Raw genomic sequence first — 12056 nt, 5'->3', positions numbered from 1 at the left:
ACTGTGTCAAAATCCTGGAACTCCCTACCTAACCGCACTGTGGGAGTACCTTCACCACACGGACCGCAGCGGTTCAAGAAGGCGGCTCACTACCACCTTCTCAAGGGCAATTAGGGATGGGCAATAAATGCTGGCCTTGCCAGCGACGCCCTCATCCCAGGAACGAAAAAAAAAGTTGGCATGCAGGTGCAGCAAGCAATTAGGAAGGCAAATGACATGTTGGCCTTTATTGCAAGGGGGTTGGAGTATAAGAGTAAGGAAATCTTGCTACAATTGTAGAGGGCTTTGGTGAAACCACACCTGGAGTACTGTGCACAGTTTTGGTCTCCTTATCTAAGTAAGGTTATACTTGCCTCAGAGGTGGTGCAACGAAGGTTCACTCGATTGATTCCTTGGGTGAGAGGGTTGTCCTATGAGGAGAGATTGAGTAGATTGTGCCTATACTCTCTGGAGATTAGAAGAATGAGAGGTCATCTCATCGAAACATATAAGATTCTGAGGGGGATTGACAGAGTAGCTGCTGAGAGGTTGTTTCCCTTGGCTGGAAAGTCTAGAACTAGGGGGCAACATTCCCTCTAAGCATGGCCGTGCAGCTCTCTGCCGGTCCCGTGCAGCCTGGGACCAGCTATTCCACTGTTAAGTTTTGCGCACCCAAAAGAAAATTACGGGGAACATTGCTACAAGGCATAATCTCAGGATAAGGGGTCGGCCATTTAAGACTGAGATGAGGAGGAATTTCTTCACTCAGAGGGTTGTGAATCTTTGGAATTCTCTACCCCAAAGGGCTGTGGATGCTGACTCGTTGAGTATATTCAAGGCAGAGATAGATAGATTTTTGGACTCTCGGGAAATCAAGGGATATGGGGATCAGTCGGGAAAGTGGAGTTGAGGTCGAAGATCAGCCATGATCTTATTGAATAACGGAGCAGGCTCGAGGGTCTGTATGGCCTACTCCTGCTCTTTTTTCTTATGTTCTTATGTTCTTAAGTTGAATGTAATCTGCGTGGGTTCACATTTCTGATCTGATTTAGTGGATGAATCAGAGTAGTATTAAATATCAGCCATTTCAACTTGGTTGTTAGTTGAAGCATTTCATGGGTGGGCACTCCAATTTGTGTGGTTTGGAGGGGCACGGTAAAGGGAGGGTCAAAGAAAGGGAGAGACCAGCAGTGATGCAAATCATTACCCATAACCTACGCTTTCTGTTCTGCAGTGATATTAATAGTGATATTAGAAGAACCCATGGTCCAGAGCTATAGTTACTGGGTGAGAAATTCAGTATCGCCCCGTTTGGGGCGCGATTATTGGCCGGGCGCAAAGTTTAGTGCCTGGCGCTAATTATCACCTCCAACTGCAAACTTGGCTTTTATCCCCCCTGGAGGTGTTTGGAGCGCTAAATCAGGTGCTGCACACCTGTCTTAAGGTGCAAAGGCCGAGGAGCGAGGTGCTAACTCAGAGCGCGGGCACAGTGCAGGTGATGTCAGTTAGCGATGGAACACAGACACACTGGCGCCGGACAGTTCTTAAAGGGGAGGGTCGATCTTGCTCTCCAGCCACACCCTGCTCATTGGGGCCTTGAATCTCGGCCTGGAGAGACCTGTGACTACATTTTCCAGCCAAGGACTATGGAGAGGGTGAGAGAACGAGCTCAGCACTTCAGCGAGTGGGCCTTGGAGGCTCTGGTTGGCGCGGTGGAGCGCAGAAGATCTATACTCTACCCTGAGAGTGGCAGGAGGCCTTTGCCGTGCGACTACAGAAGAGTGTGGAGGGAGGTGGCTCATCACGTCTCCTCCAGGAGAATGGTGCCCAGGACCCACACTCAATGTCGCAAAAAGTTCAACGACCTCACTCGGGTCGTCAGGGTGAGTGGCTCTTTTTCCAATACCCCTCCATCCCTCCATCTCAACCTCACTCTATGGCCAGAGGGTCTTAAAACCCCAATGCCCAAAACTCATCCAACACCTATGGCCCTCTCATGAAACATACACGCACATTCCACACTTTGCATACAGTAAGGGCTATTCAACTATGGGAGGCACATCAGGCAAGACCATGGCTGTATATTTACTCAGACACCGTCCTTTTTCTAGCAGGCCAAGCTATCTCATAATAGGAGACAGCAGCAACGGACGGGTGGAGGACGGCCTCAGCTGCAACCCCTCAGCGATCTTGAGGCGCGCGTCCACAGGATTGTGGCAAGCCAAGTGATCAGTCCCGTCGCCCCTGGAGAGGCCGACCCTGTTCGGGACAGCAATGGTAAGGTCATCAGCTTTCTCTCCTCTCTCATTCCACTTGTCCCTCACCAGCCTTTGACACTTTCAATCCAACTTACTAAATCGCTGCACTCCTTCCTCCCTTACTGCCCCCCTGTCCTCATGCTAAAGCCACTCTTGTACCTCCCTGCTTTCAGATGGTGATTCACCAGCTGAGGAGACGGGCCCTGAAGCTGCCAGTGGGAGTGAAGCTGCAGGCAAGGAGGAAGAGGAAGCCGGAGCATCAGTGCCACCCTATCCCAAGGAAGCCCATGCCCACACTGGGGACACGTCTTCCCTGGAGAGGAGCAGGGGGGAAGGGTCTGATGAGGGTGAAGCGCCAGGACCCAGCGGACTGCAGCAAAGCGATGGGGGTAGGGAAGCTCGGGGGCCTTCTCCCCGGAGGGAGTGTAGGCCAGCGAGTCCTACTGCACTGGACGCAGAGGAGGAGCGGCTCATCACTGAAATGAGCACCCAGGCGGTGGGCATGCACACTGAGCTCATGGGTGCAGTGGGAAGGGTGCCCGAATGCATTGATGCACTGACAAGATGCCACGCTAAAGCTTAGTGCTGCAATTCAGTCACTGGCTGCCGTGATCCCACCTCAGACTGCTCTCATGCAGACTCAGATTGAGGCCACGCAAGCACTGACTGCTGTCATCCTCGCTGGTTTGGACACATTTCCCCGGGGCAGCAGGCCAGCAATCTGTGCTCCAGCAGATTGCTCCGGATGCTGAGGAGCTGCCCCGTGGGAGTGTCAGTATGTCGGTCGAGCAGGGAGTTGCTGTCCTCTCTCAAGAGGACAGCATTCCTGCTGCCACCACTGTCACTTCCCTATTGCACTTGCCACCGCCTGTAGCCCAGACTGCTGCCGCCCATGCAGAGTTGGTGCAGTCTCCAGCCGGGGCCTCCAGGCCCAGAGCTGGTTGAGGCCGTCCTTCAAGGGCATCTGCAGTCTCAGGTTCTGACAATCAGCAGCCTTCCACCAGCCTTGCTGCAGCCACTGGAGCCCCATTACGGAGGAGCAGTAGGGTGGGAAAGGGGGAAGTGCGCAAAGGAAGGAGATCACCCTCGAAGGGCAAAAAGTAGGAGGTGTGACAAAATGTTGGTCAATTTTTTATTAAAGGCCGAGGTTTGTGTTCAAACTTTTGTTCAGTGTTTTGGACATTATCTCCAGGTTGTGAGAACCAGTTATGTTAATTAATGATTTTTTGTGTTTGTTTCTATTAGTTTGTCGTGAAGAAATGACACACACAGAGTTTGTAAAATAAAAAAGTTTTTGTATTCAAAATGTACAGGTTTGGCCTTTGGAATCATTGCTGCCTTGGCCAGCTATAGGGGTTGCAGGTTGGTTTCATTCATGTTGTTCTCCATGGCAGAAGCCATTTCCTCAGTAGGGGCCTAGAAGCGGCTTGTTATCAGTCGTTGACGGATGGCCCTTGCAGTTTCAACATTGTGGGCCTCCCTCCCGCCTTGATGCTGCTGATGATCATCCTTCTCCTCTTCGTCCTCCTCTTCCCCCTCCTCTTCCTCCTCCTCCTCCGGTGTTGCTCCAAAGCCTGGTGGCATTGGTTGGGTCCTGAGGATTGCCAGGTTATGCAGCATGCAGCACACAACTATGAAGAGGGAGACTCGCTCAGACGAGTACTGCAGGGCTCCTCCTGAGTGGTCCAGACAGCGGAACCGTTGCTTGAGCATGCCGATCGTCTGCTCAACGGTGTTCCTGGTGGCGAGATGGCTCTCGTTGTACTGCAGCTCAGCAGGGGTGTTGGGGTTACGGAGCGGTGTCATCAGCTAGGTGCACAGTGGATAACCCTTGTCCCCGAGGAAGCAACCACTTGGCTAATGCGGTGACTGGAAAAGTTCTGCCACAGCAGTCTGGCGCAGGATGAATGCACCGTGGCTGCTGCCAGGATAACGGGCATGACAGCGAGTATCAGCTGTCTGTGGTCACAGATCAACTGGACATTTAAAGAGTGGAACCCCTTGCAGTTGCGGAAATCCTCTGCATTCTCATGTGGTGCACAGAATGCCACATGCGTGCAGTCAATGGCGCCCTGCACCATGGGTAAGCCCGCTATCCTCGCAAAGCCCAATGCGCGTTCATGCTGTTTGGCCCGGGTCATCGGGAAATAGATGTACTGGCGTCTCCTTTTATAGAGGGCATTTGTGACCTGACGGATACAGCAATGGACCGCGAACTAGGAGATATTGGTGATGTCCCCAGTAGCAGCTTGAAAGGAGCCGGTGGCATAAAAGTTCAGAGCCACTGTGATCTTCACTGCCACCGACAGAGACGTCCTGGTCCTCAGTTGAGGCTGCAGATCTGGTTGCAGCAGGTGGCAGAGCTCAGTGATCACCTCCTTGCTGAAGCACAGCCGGCGCAAACACTGCTCCTCAGACAAATTAATGTAGGAGAATTATTGCCGAAATATCCTGGGAGGGTAAGGTCTCCTGTACAGAGGCCTGTTGACCCTCCGCCGTCTGGCCATGATTGCCACTCTCTCTCTGCGTCTCTGTTGCCTCCGATTCTGCAGGTGCAGGACGACGCCCCCGCTAGTCTCTTGACAATCGAAGTAATGAAGGTCAAATCCAAAGTACCTGCAAAGTGATGCTCAGTAGCCAAAACTACTTCACACAGCGTTGGCTCTGTGCAGAAGTCTCTCCTTCTCTCTCTGTCAGAATGAGTGGTGCAAAAATGTCTACCACAGAAAAAGCCAGGAAGAAGCCGCCTTTAAATAGCGCCCCCCCCAGCCCCACACCGACTGGGAAACATTGCAGTCTCCCTGTCGCTGCTTGCGCCAGGCGGAAAGGAGGGGGGCACCACTCAATATCCGGTCTGGGGCACCAAAAGGGCGTTGCACGCTCGAATGACGTCAAGATCTGCGGGCGCAGGAGATCAGAGCGGTAGTGTTTAGCGCCGCCGCAAAATGTCTGGTCAATTTCGCGAGCGGCGCAGACATCGTCGCGCCCGGGTGCTAGTTGCTTTGCACCCCATTAGCGCCCTCTTAAGGCCCTCTTAAGGCGCTAACAGGAGACGCAAACCAACCGAATTTTTCCCCCATTATCCCCTTCCTTCTCCAGAACATCATGAAAGTGTTCGGGCACAGTGCCCTGGAATTTCCTGCTTCATAATTCCATACATTAATATTCAATATGATTTTTTTCAACTATCCCTCTTATAATCTCAAGTGAAATTGCCAGATTCTAATAAATTGTGGAACATTTTGTGCTATGGATTCATGTCTGCCAAGAATGAAATTTGCCCGGCAAAATTGTAGCAGGAGACCTGAATCAAGTTTATGTATCACTTTACATGAATTTCCTGCTTCATAATTCAAGCCATCTCCAAAGTCAATTTTCTTACTTAAAACTGTTGCAAGAGCATATACATTTTATATAGTTTGCAATTTATTATTTCAACTGCAAATCTGAATTTGAAATTTATGATGGCATAAGAATTGATTTTTTACAACGCAGATTTGGATAGGCCCTTCAGCTCACCATTTGATCTCATCCTTCCAACACACCAGCCCTACTGTCTTTCCATTATAATTTTTAACATCCACCTTGAAAAGCCAGACAGGACCTCAGTTTAACATCGTGTTGGAAGATCAGCATCTCTAACTGTGCAGCACTCTCAGTGCTGTACTGGAGAGTCAACCTAGATTAGGTACTCTAATCCTAGTGTTAAGCTTGAAACCACAACCTTCTATTTCAGAGACAATTGTACTAACTTAGCAAAGCTGACACCCTGCAACTTAGTTGAGACTCTGGTCAATTTGAATTCTCCTTAACTGGTGGAAAGCAGTTAAAATGGAGTGCTGACTTACCCACTCCTTTCCTGCCCCAATCTGGTCAACTGCAATTTAAAATTACATCTGGCAAGTACACCAGCCCCAAGCCGGTGGGGGACCTCTTTAAATATGCAGATTGGGCTCCAATTATGTAATCGAAGCCGAATTTGCTATTTTAACCCGAGTCCTGTGCAGGCAGAAGTAGTGGCTTCACTCCCAGGCAAAGTCTGCCGGGAACAGCAGCCAAGGCCAGAAGTGGCCCAAGTAAGGTGAGTTTTAAGAATTTTTTAAAGCAGGTTTCCTTGTGGGTCATGAGCAGCAGGAATGCTCCGCTGGGGCCCACAAGGAAACCTTGGGCCTCCCCTGCCTCAGGCCGCCCCCCCCCTTCCCTGACTGGGGTTCCCCTCCTGGAGCACATACTTTGTGCCGGGGACAGATCCACTGGGTCCCTAGTGGCAGTCTCCTGCCACCTGACTTTAACGATCAGGCAGCTGCTTCCCACTGACTTCCCGGCCCTTTTGGTCAGGAAGTCAGCAAGCGGTATGCGAATGAAACCAGGCTGTTAAGATCGTCAGAGTTCCCCTGGCTCTTGGACGGGCCAGCTGCTCGCTTGGTCACGTTCCTACTCGGGAATTCAAACTGACTCCTGAGAGCCCACTGATATGTATTATAGGTTTTGCCAGTATCAAATGGGGCAGAATAAAGGAGGTGCCACTGGAATGGAAAATTGACAGTTCATCCAACTTCATGAAAAACGTAGGATGACAGCAAACCAAGATTTGAACTGCTGGGGGGTGAAATTGATCTATGGTGAGTGTGCAAAATGGGCGATAATGAAGAATCGGCAGCCTGTTTTACAGTCCACCCAACTTTAATGGAAAAGAACACTCGGACGGAGTGTAAAACGGGCTGCTGGTTCGCTATCGTCCATTTTGCGCTACCGCCCAGGACCAATTTCATCCCTCTTGTGCCTCCACCCCTCCAGCATGCGGTGCTATAAATTAAACTTCACCATCTTACAAAACAGATTGAATAAACTGGATACTTTTGAACAGACTTCACTTGCAATCGCTGAATACATCAAATTTTTGTGTTGCAGATATTGCATCAACAATTTTAATTGAGACCAGTCATAGAGTCAGGACCACAGAGTAGACACATTCACAGAGGAACACCACCAACAGTTTCCAAATCCAAATGGACCAAAACTGGGACAAATTGGACCAATTTAGGTTTTAAGCAACACTTTTGCTCATTGACACGTAACAGCAGTCACTCTCAATAGATGAAAAGCTCACCAGAAAAAGACAGGTGGTCATTAGTTGGCTGAGAAAGACAGCATATTCTGAATCTTGTTCAACATCCTCAGCTCTTACAGACTTATGCGGAACAGAATTGAATTGGAAAGTATGGAATACTGTGACTATGTACAATGAAGCATGCTGTTCTCCAAGAGTGGGACTCGTGCACCATCTAATTTGTAGAAGGCTTGTTGAATAAAATAATGGATAGCACTCAGACTCCTGCAAGTCAACAGCAGATTGTGTATTTTCCTGAACACAGCGACAATAATTCCCTCTACTACCCTTTTAAATTAAAATTTATAACCACCTAATATCTGCTTGCAATAAAAAAAATGAAACCACTATTGGCAAGGCAGGCCTGTTCTATTTTAACAATCAAAATATTATCTGTTGTCTAGTTTCTTTCTAAGATTAAGGATTAGGTTGTGTGGACAAAAGTAATGTTGGCAATATCTGGTGGAACCATTGACTGACTTTCATCATGTTTCCACAGTACTGACCTAAGGGTTTTCACTATTACCCCAGTGACAAAATGAATTTTAAAAATATTTCCTTATGCAGAAATATACACTATCAATCCAAACTATATACATAAAATAAAAGCAACTTGATTGTGGTTGCTCACTTAGTGAGAAGGAAAAAAAACAACTGTGGTAAATGCATCTCAACTTTAAAGCAGAAAGATGCAAGTTACAAAGCAGCTTTTATTTCTTCCCATGTTGAGTTTCAAACAATTATCAGACTATCCATTACCTTGCAGGATGCTGTCCAATTCCTTCTCAAAATCATATTCTGTGGAGAGGACAGAATATTTAAACACCACTGAGCTGCAATATTAATCATAATATATAATGAATGATATGGGAAGTACTGGAGAGAATGGGGGTGAGGTGGGGGTTTAGTATAATATATTGTGTCTTGTACAGATAGAAGGTTTAATAACCAAGTAACATTGAATTAAGGGCACAACAGCTAAGCCAGTGGCCTAACCGGAGCTCAACAACCGAAACGTCCATTTTTCAAGGAATTTACAGGATAAATTTACTCTTATTTGATTTTTTAAAAAGTTTTATTATAACCAAGAATGTTGTATTCCTAATAATCAGTTTTCAATGGAGAAATTGTCTACTGAACTTGCTGAATAACAGAACCGAGACCTGAGAAAGAAACGCTAATTATCCAAAATTTTAAGAAGCCTGGAAAATTAAAAGTTAATACTAATATATTAAAAATGCCATCGAAGGGTTAATTTACACCTCATGTTTATTGTTCGTGCACGTGATTTGTGCTTTGCACTGATACAAATCTGCTGTTTAAATCTGAAGTCTGGGCCTCACCTGACTCTGGAGTGAAGCAGAATAGACACACTCAAGTTGGTATTCTCACACCACTTCAGTTTGACACTGCATCTAATGCATTGTCAAATGGTTTACAAAGTGCTCAGGGGTCCATTGGTGCTCTTGAGCATTTTTAAAATTTACTTGAACTCAATTCAAATGTTCACAAAGCAAGGTTTTCCCCGACTCTTTAAACATTTAAATTTCTAACTCTTGGGAGAGAACGCTGCACATCCATGTGCCCATGCATGTGCAAAATTCTCTCCTGATGCTTAGAATTCCAGCAGGCAGGATCCAAGCAATATTATATGGTCTGCCTGGCTGGAACCCAAGTGCATCATCACCTACTAAAGCTCAACCATCAAAAGAGGATCTATGTTCTTTTAAAACTCACTGCCTCAAGCTCAGTGGTCTTCTGAGTGTCATAATTGTAAGGAATTTTTAAATATAATTTTTTATATTTGAGTATAAAATAGATTGTCTGAGATGTATTGCAAAAGAATATGTGCTCCTCTGTTGAGTTTTATCTAACATTTGCCAGAGTACAGTCAGGAGTCCACATACAAACAGGGGAGTGGATTTCCCCATACAAACATATCCTGACTATCTTCATGTAATTTGACTTTGCTTTTTAAACATGACTAAGATTTCACTACTTTCCTAGTGACTCAGTGGATAAATGAACTGCATGATGTGGCAGTAATTATAGACCAGGAATGTCCATGGACAGTTCTGAGTTAGTTATATATCAACCAAGATAGGAGTGTGGATGTTAGAACTGGAGTCTATTCTGGGGTAGATTTTAACTTTAGGGTCGCTTACCGGTGGAGTGTGTCAGTTGCCCACCCACAGTGGCAGAACTGATTTTGGGCAACTGAGGGAGTTGCATTCGAGATTTAGCTGAACTTGGCAAGAAGGGGACCCAGCTGGGAACTGGGGTATGCCAACATACCTAGTTCAAAAGCCGAGCTTGGAGCTGCACAGATTTTCAGGCCAAACCTGGAGGCTGAACATGGGTGACAGAGGTTCCTGGGAAAGAAATGAAGGAGGCCCCCCAAAGCTGTGTTGGGCGACCTCAAAATGATTGGGAGGATTGTGATTTTCCCTGACCTCCCACTGGCTCCATCACTGCCAGAAGTGAAGAGGCAGGAGCTATTTCAAGGCTTGGGCTCATTTAAATAGAGCCGATGAGCTGTCTGCCACAAATTACGTCCCAAAGCAGCTTGCTGGATTAAGCCTGGTGGCCACCAGGTCAGCTGCAAGAAGTAACTCCTGGGCAAGGGGTGTAATCACTGAGGGGGGAGAAATCCTGAGGTGGCAGCAGCCCATATTATTTTTGCGGGGCCGGGGGACCACTCCTACTCCTCCTAGTGCACTCTCCGCCCACCGGTACCTCAAAATTGCATTGGGTTCTACACCAGCATGGGACCCTTATTTGCATATTATAAATAGGCTGTCGCCTGAAATAGATGGTTGGCTCGGCTGTCCATATAATGGCCCCAAAGGAAATGGATCGAGAGTGGGAAGGGGGTGATAAGTTCAGCCCTGTAATTTTGAGAGTGCTATAGCCCTGGTCCTGTCTGAAAATCGTGACCAGAATCAACCCTCGTCATACCGTAGCTTCTGTGTGATCTATAGAAGTCTACAGCCTGAATGCCCTTTTCTCATTCTATGCTTTCTTATATTCTTAATAAGGGAAGCTAAAGATACCACACGGTGTAGTGATCAATAGCATGTCATTCTATAGTGGACACTAGGTGGAGCTGTGTAGAGCTGTATGTATAAGACTACACTACCCAGCTGTATGATATTAAGACTACATTACCCATGAGGCACTAGGCTACCCACAAGGCAACAGTCAAGATGGCAGCCTGCACACAGGAGCACACATGGAAGTCTCTACAGATACTGTACCTAGAAAACGTGTACTGAATAAATGACCAGCTAGAAGCTAGCTGTGTTCATAATAAGAATGTTGATTTATTAATGAACATAACATAGTACCAGGGTGGTGAAGATCTGCTGAAAATTGTGAAAAGCGACATGGAGAATTTGAAGCCACCAGAGCGTTTGAATCTCACAGAAAAAATCGACTACAATTGGCAGACTTTTAAACAGCAATTCGAACTCTACATTGCAGCCATCGGATTCGGTACGAAGCCAGACGCAAGGAAGATAGCGTTGCTGCTTACGGTTGCAGGCCCACAGGCGATAGAGGTATTTAATACATTTGTATTTAATCCAGCGGAGAACAGAGAAAAATTAGAAGATGTGCTAAAAAAAATTTGATGCACATTGCTCTCCCAAAAAGAATGAGACGTATGAAAGATACATCTTCCGTTCTCGGACACAGCAACAAAATGAGACTTTTGATAGCTTTATAACTGATCTGAAACTGAAAGCACAGACATGTAATTTCTCTGAGCTCAAAGCATCCATGATTCGTGGCCAGATTGTGTTTGGTATTCATGATAAAAAAGTCAGGGAACGTCTGTTGAGAGAAACCGAACTAAATTTGGAAAATGCGGTGAAAATATGCCAAGCCAGCGAGCTAGCTCGAAAGCACGTGCAGACTTTCAGTGAAATCAATAATGATGCGATTGTAATGAGTGATAATGCTGCTGTCGGTGCTGTGTCCTATAAGGGGAAGAAACATGGGCAGAACAGAAATGAAAAGCAATCGGAGGATGAAATTTTTAATTGTAAACGCTGTGGTTACAAACACCAGTTAAGACAATGCCCAGCGTTTGAAAAAATGTGCACAAAGTGTAATGGAAAGAATCACTTTGCCAAACAATGCTTTTCAAAAGTACAAACTAAGAAAGGGCAACGAGTTAATGTAATTGAGGACACTGATTTAAGTGAGACATTTTTTGTCGGAATGGTGTCATGTGACGATATCAAAAAAGATACAGAAAATGTGCAGCCCTCAGAAATGGACAATGCTGAACATAAAGTTACTGCAGTAAAAGAGGACAAATGGATGATCCCACTGCAGGTAAATGGAGCATTAGTTACCTTGAAACTAGACACTGGGGCAAAAGCAAACTTAATCAGTATGAGTGACATTAACAATATGAAAGAAAAGCCCAAAATACAGAAAAAGTCAGTACTACTGAAGAACTATAATGGACAGAAAATAGATAGCTTAGGTGTATGCAGACTTAAAGTGACAGTCAAAGACAAAGTGCATCATCTCATGTTTTCTGTTGTGGCTGAAAGACTTGATTCGATACTAGGTGACAAAGCTTGTGAAGACTTAGAACTGGTTAAGAGAGTCTACCGTATAAACTGTGCCATAAGCAGACCAGATGACTCAGGTGATGAAGCAGAAAGCCCATCAAGGATGAAAAGGCCAAAGGGTAT

The 12056-nt window shown here is 46.4% G+C and overlaps 1 protein-coding gene across 5 annotated transcripts in view; it reads right to left on the bottom strand.

Moving 5' to 3' along the window:
- mctp1a (multiple C2 domains, transmembrane 1a) overlaps positions 1 to 12056 on the bottom strand; it is a 960306-nt gene that overhangs the window by 542956 nt on the left and 405294 nt on the right. For 4 of the 5 annotated variants that reach the window (XR_015078481.1, XM_085988645.1, XM_085988632.1 and 1 more), the window contains one exon: positions 8107 to 8145. The exons of the other annotated variant lie outside the window; for it this stretch is intronic. Coding sequence is in view for 3 of the 4 variants with exons in the window: in XM_085988645.1 (XP_085844771.1) it covers positions 8107 to 8145 (39 nt within the window). In the remaining variant the exon portion in view is untranslated. The remainder of the gene's footprint in view (positions 1 to 8106; positions 8146 to 12056) is intronic. 5 annotated transcript variants of the gene reach the window in all.

Source organism: Somniosus microcephalus, chromosome 1 (genome assembly GCF_052327205.1).
Source record: "Somniosus microcephalus isolate GS21.2 chromosome 1, FLI_Smic_1.0, whole genome shotgun sequence".
Taxonomy (NCBI): domain Eukaryota; kingdom Metazoa; phylum Chordata; class Chondrichthyes; order Squaliformes; family Somniosidae; genus Somniosus; species Somniosus microcephalus.
Note: the sequence above shows the minus strand (reverse complement) of the source record. Positions and strands in the feature narration are given on the sequence as shown.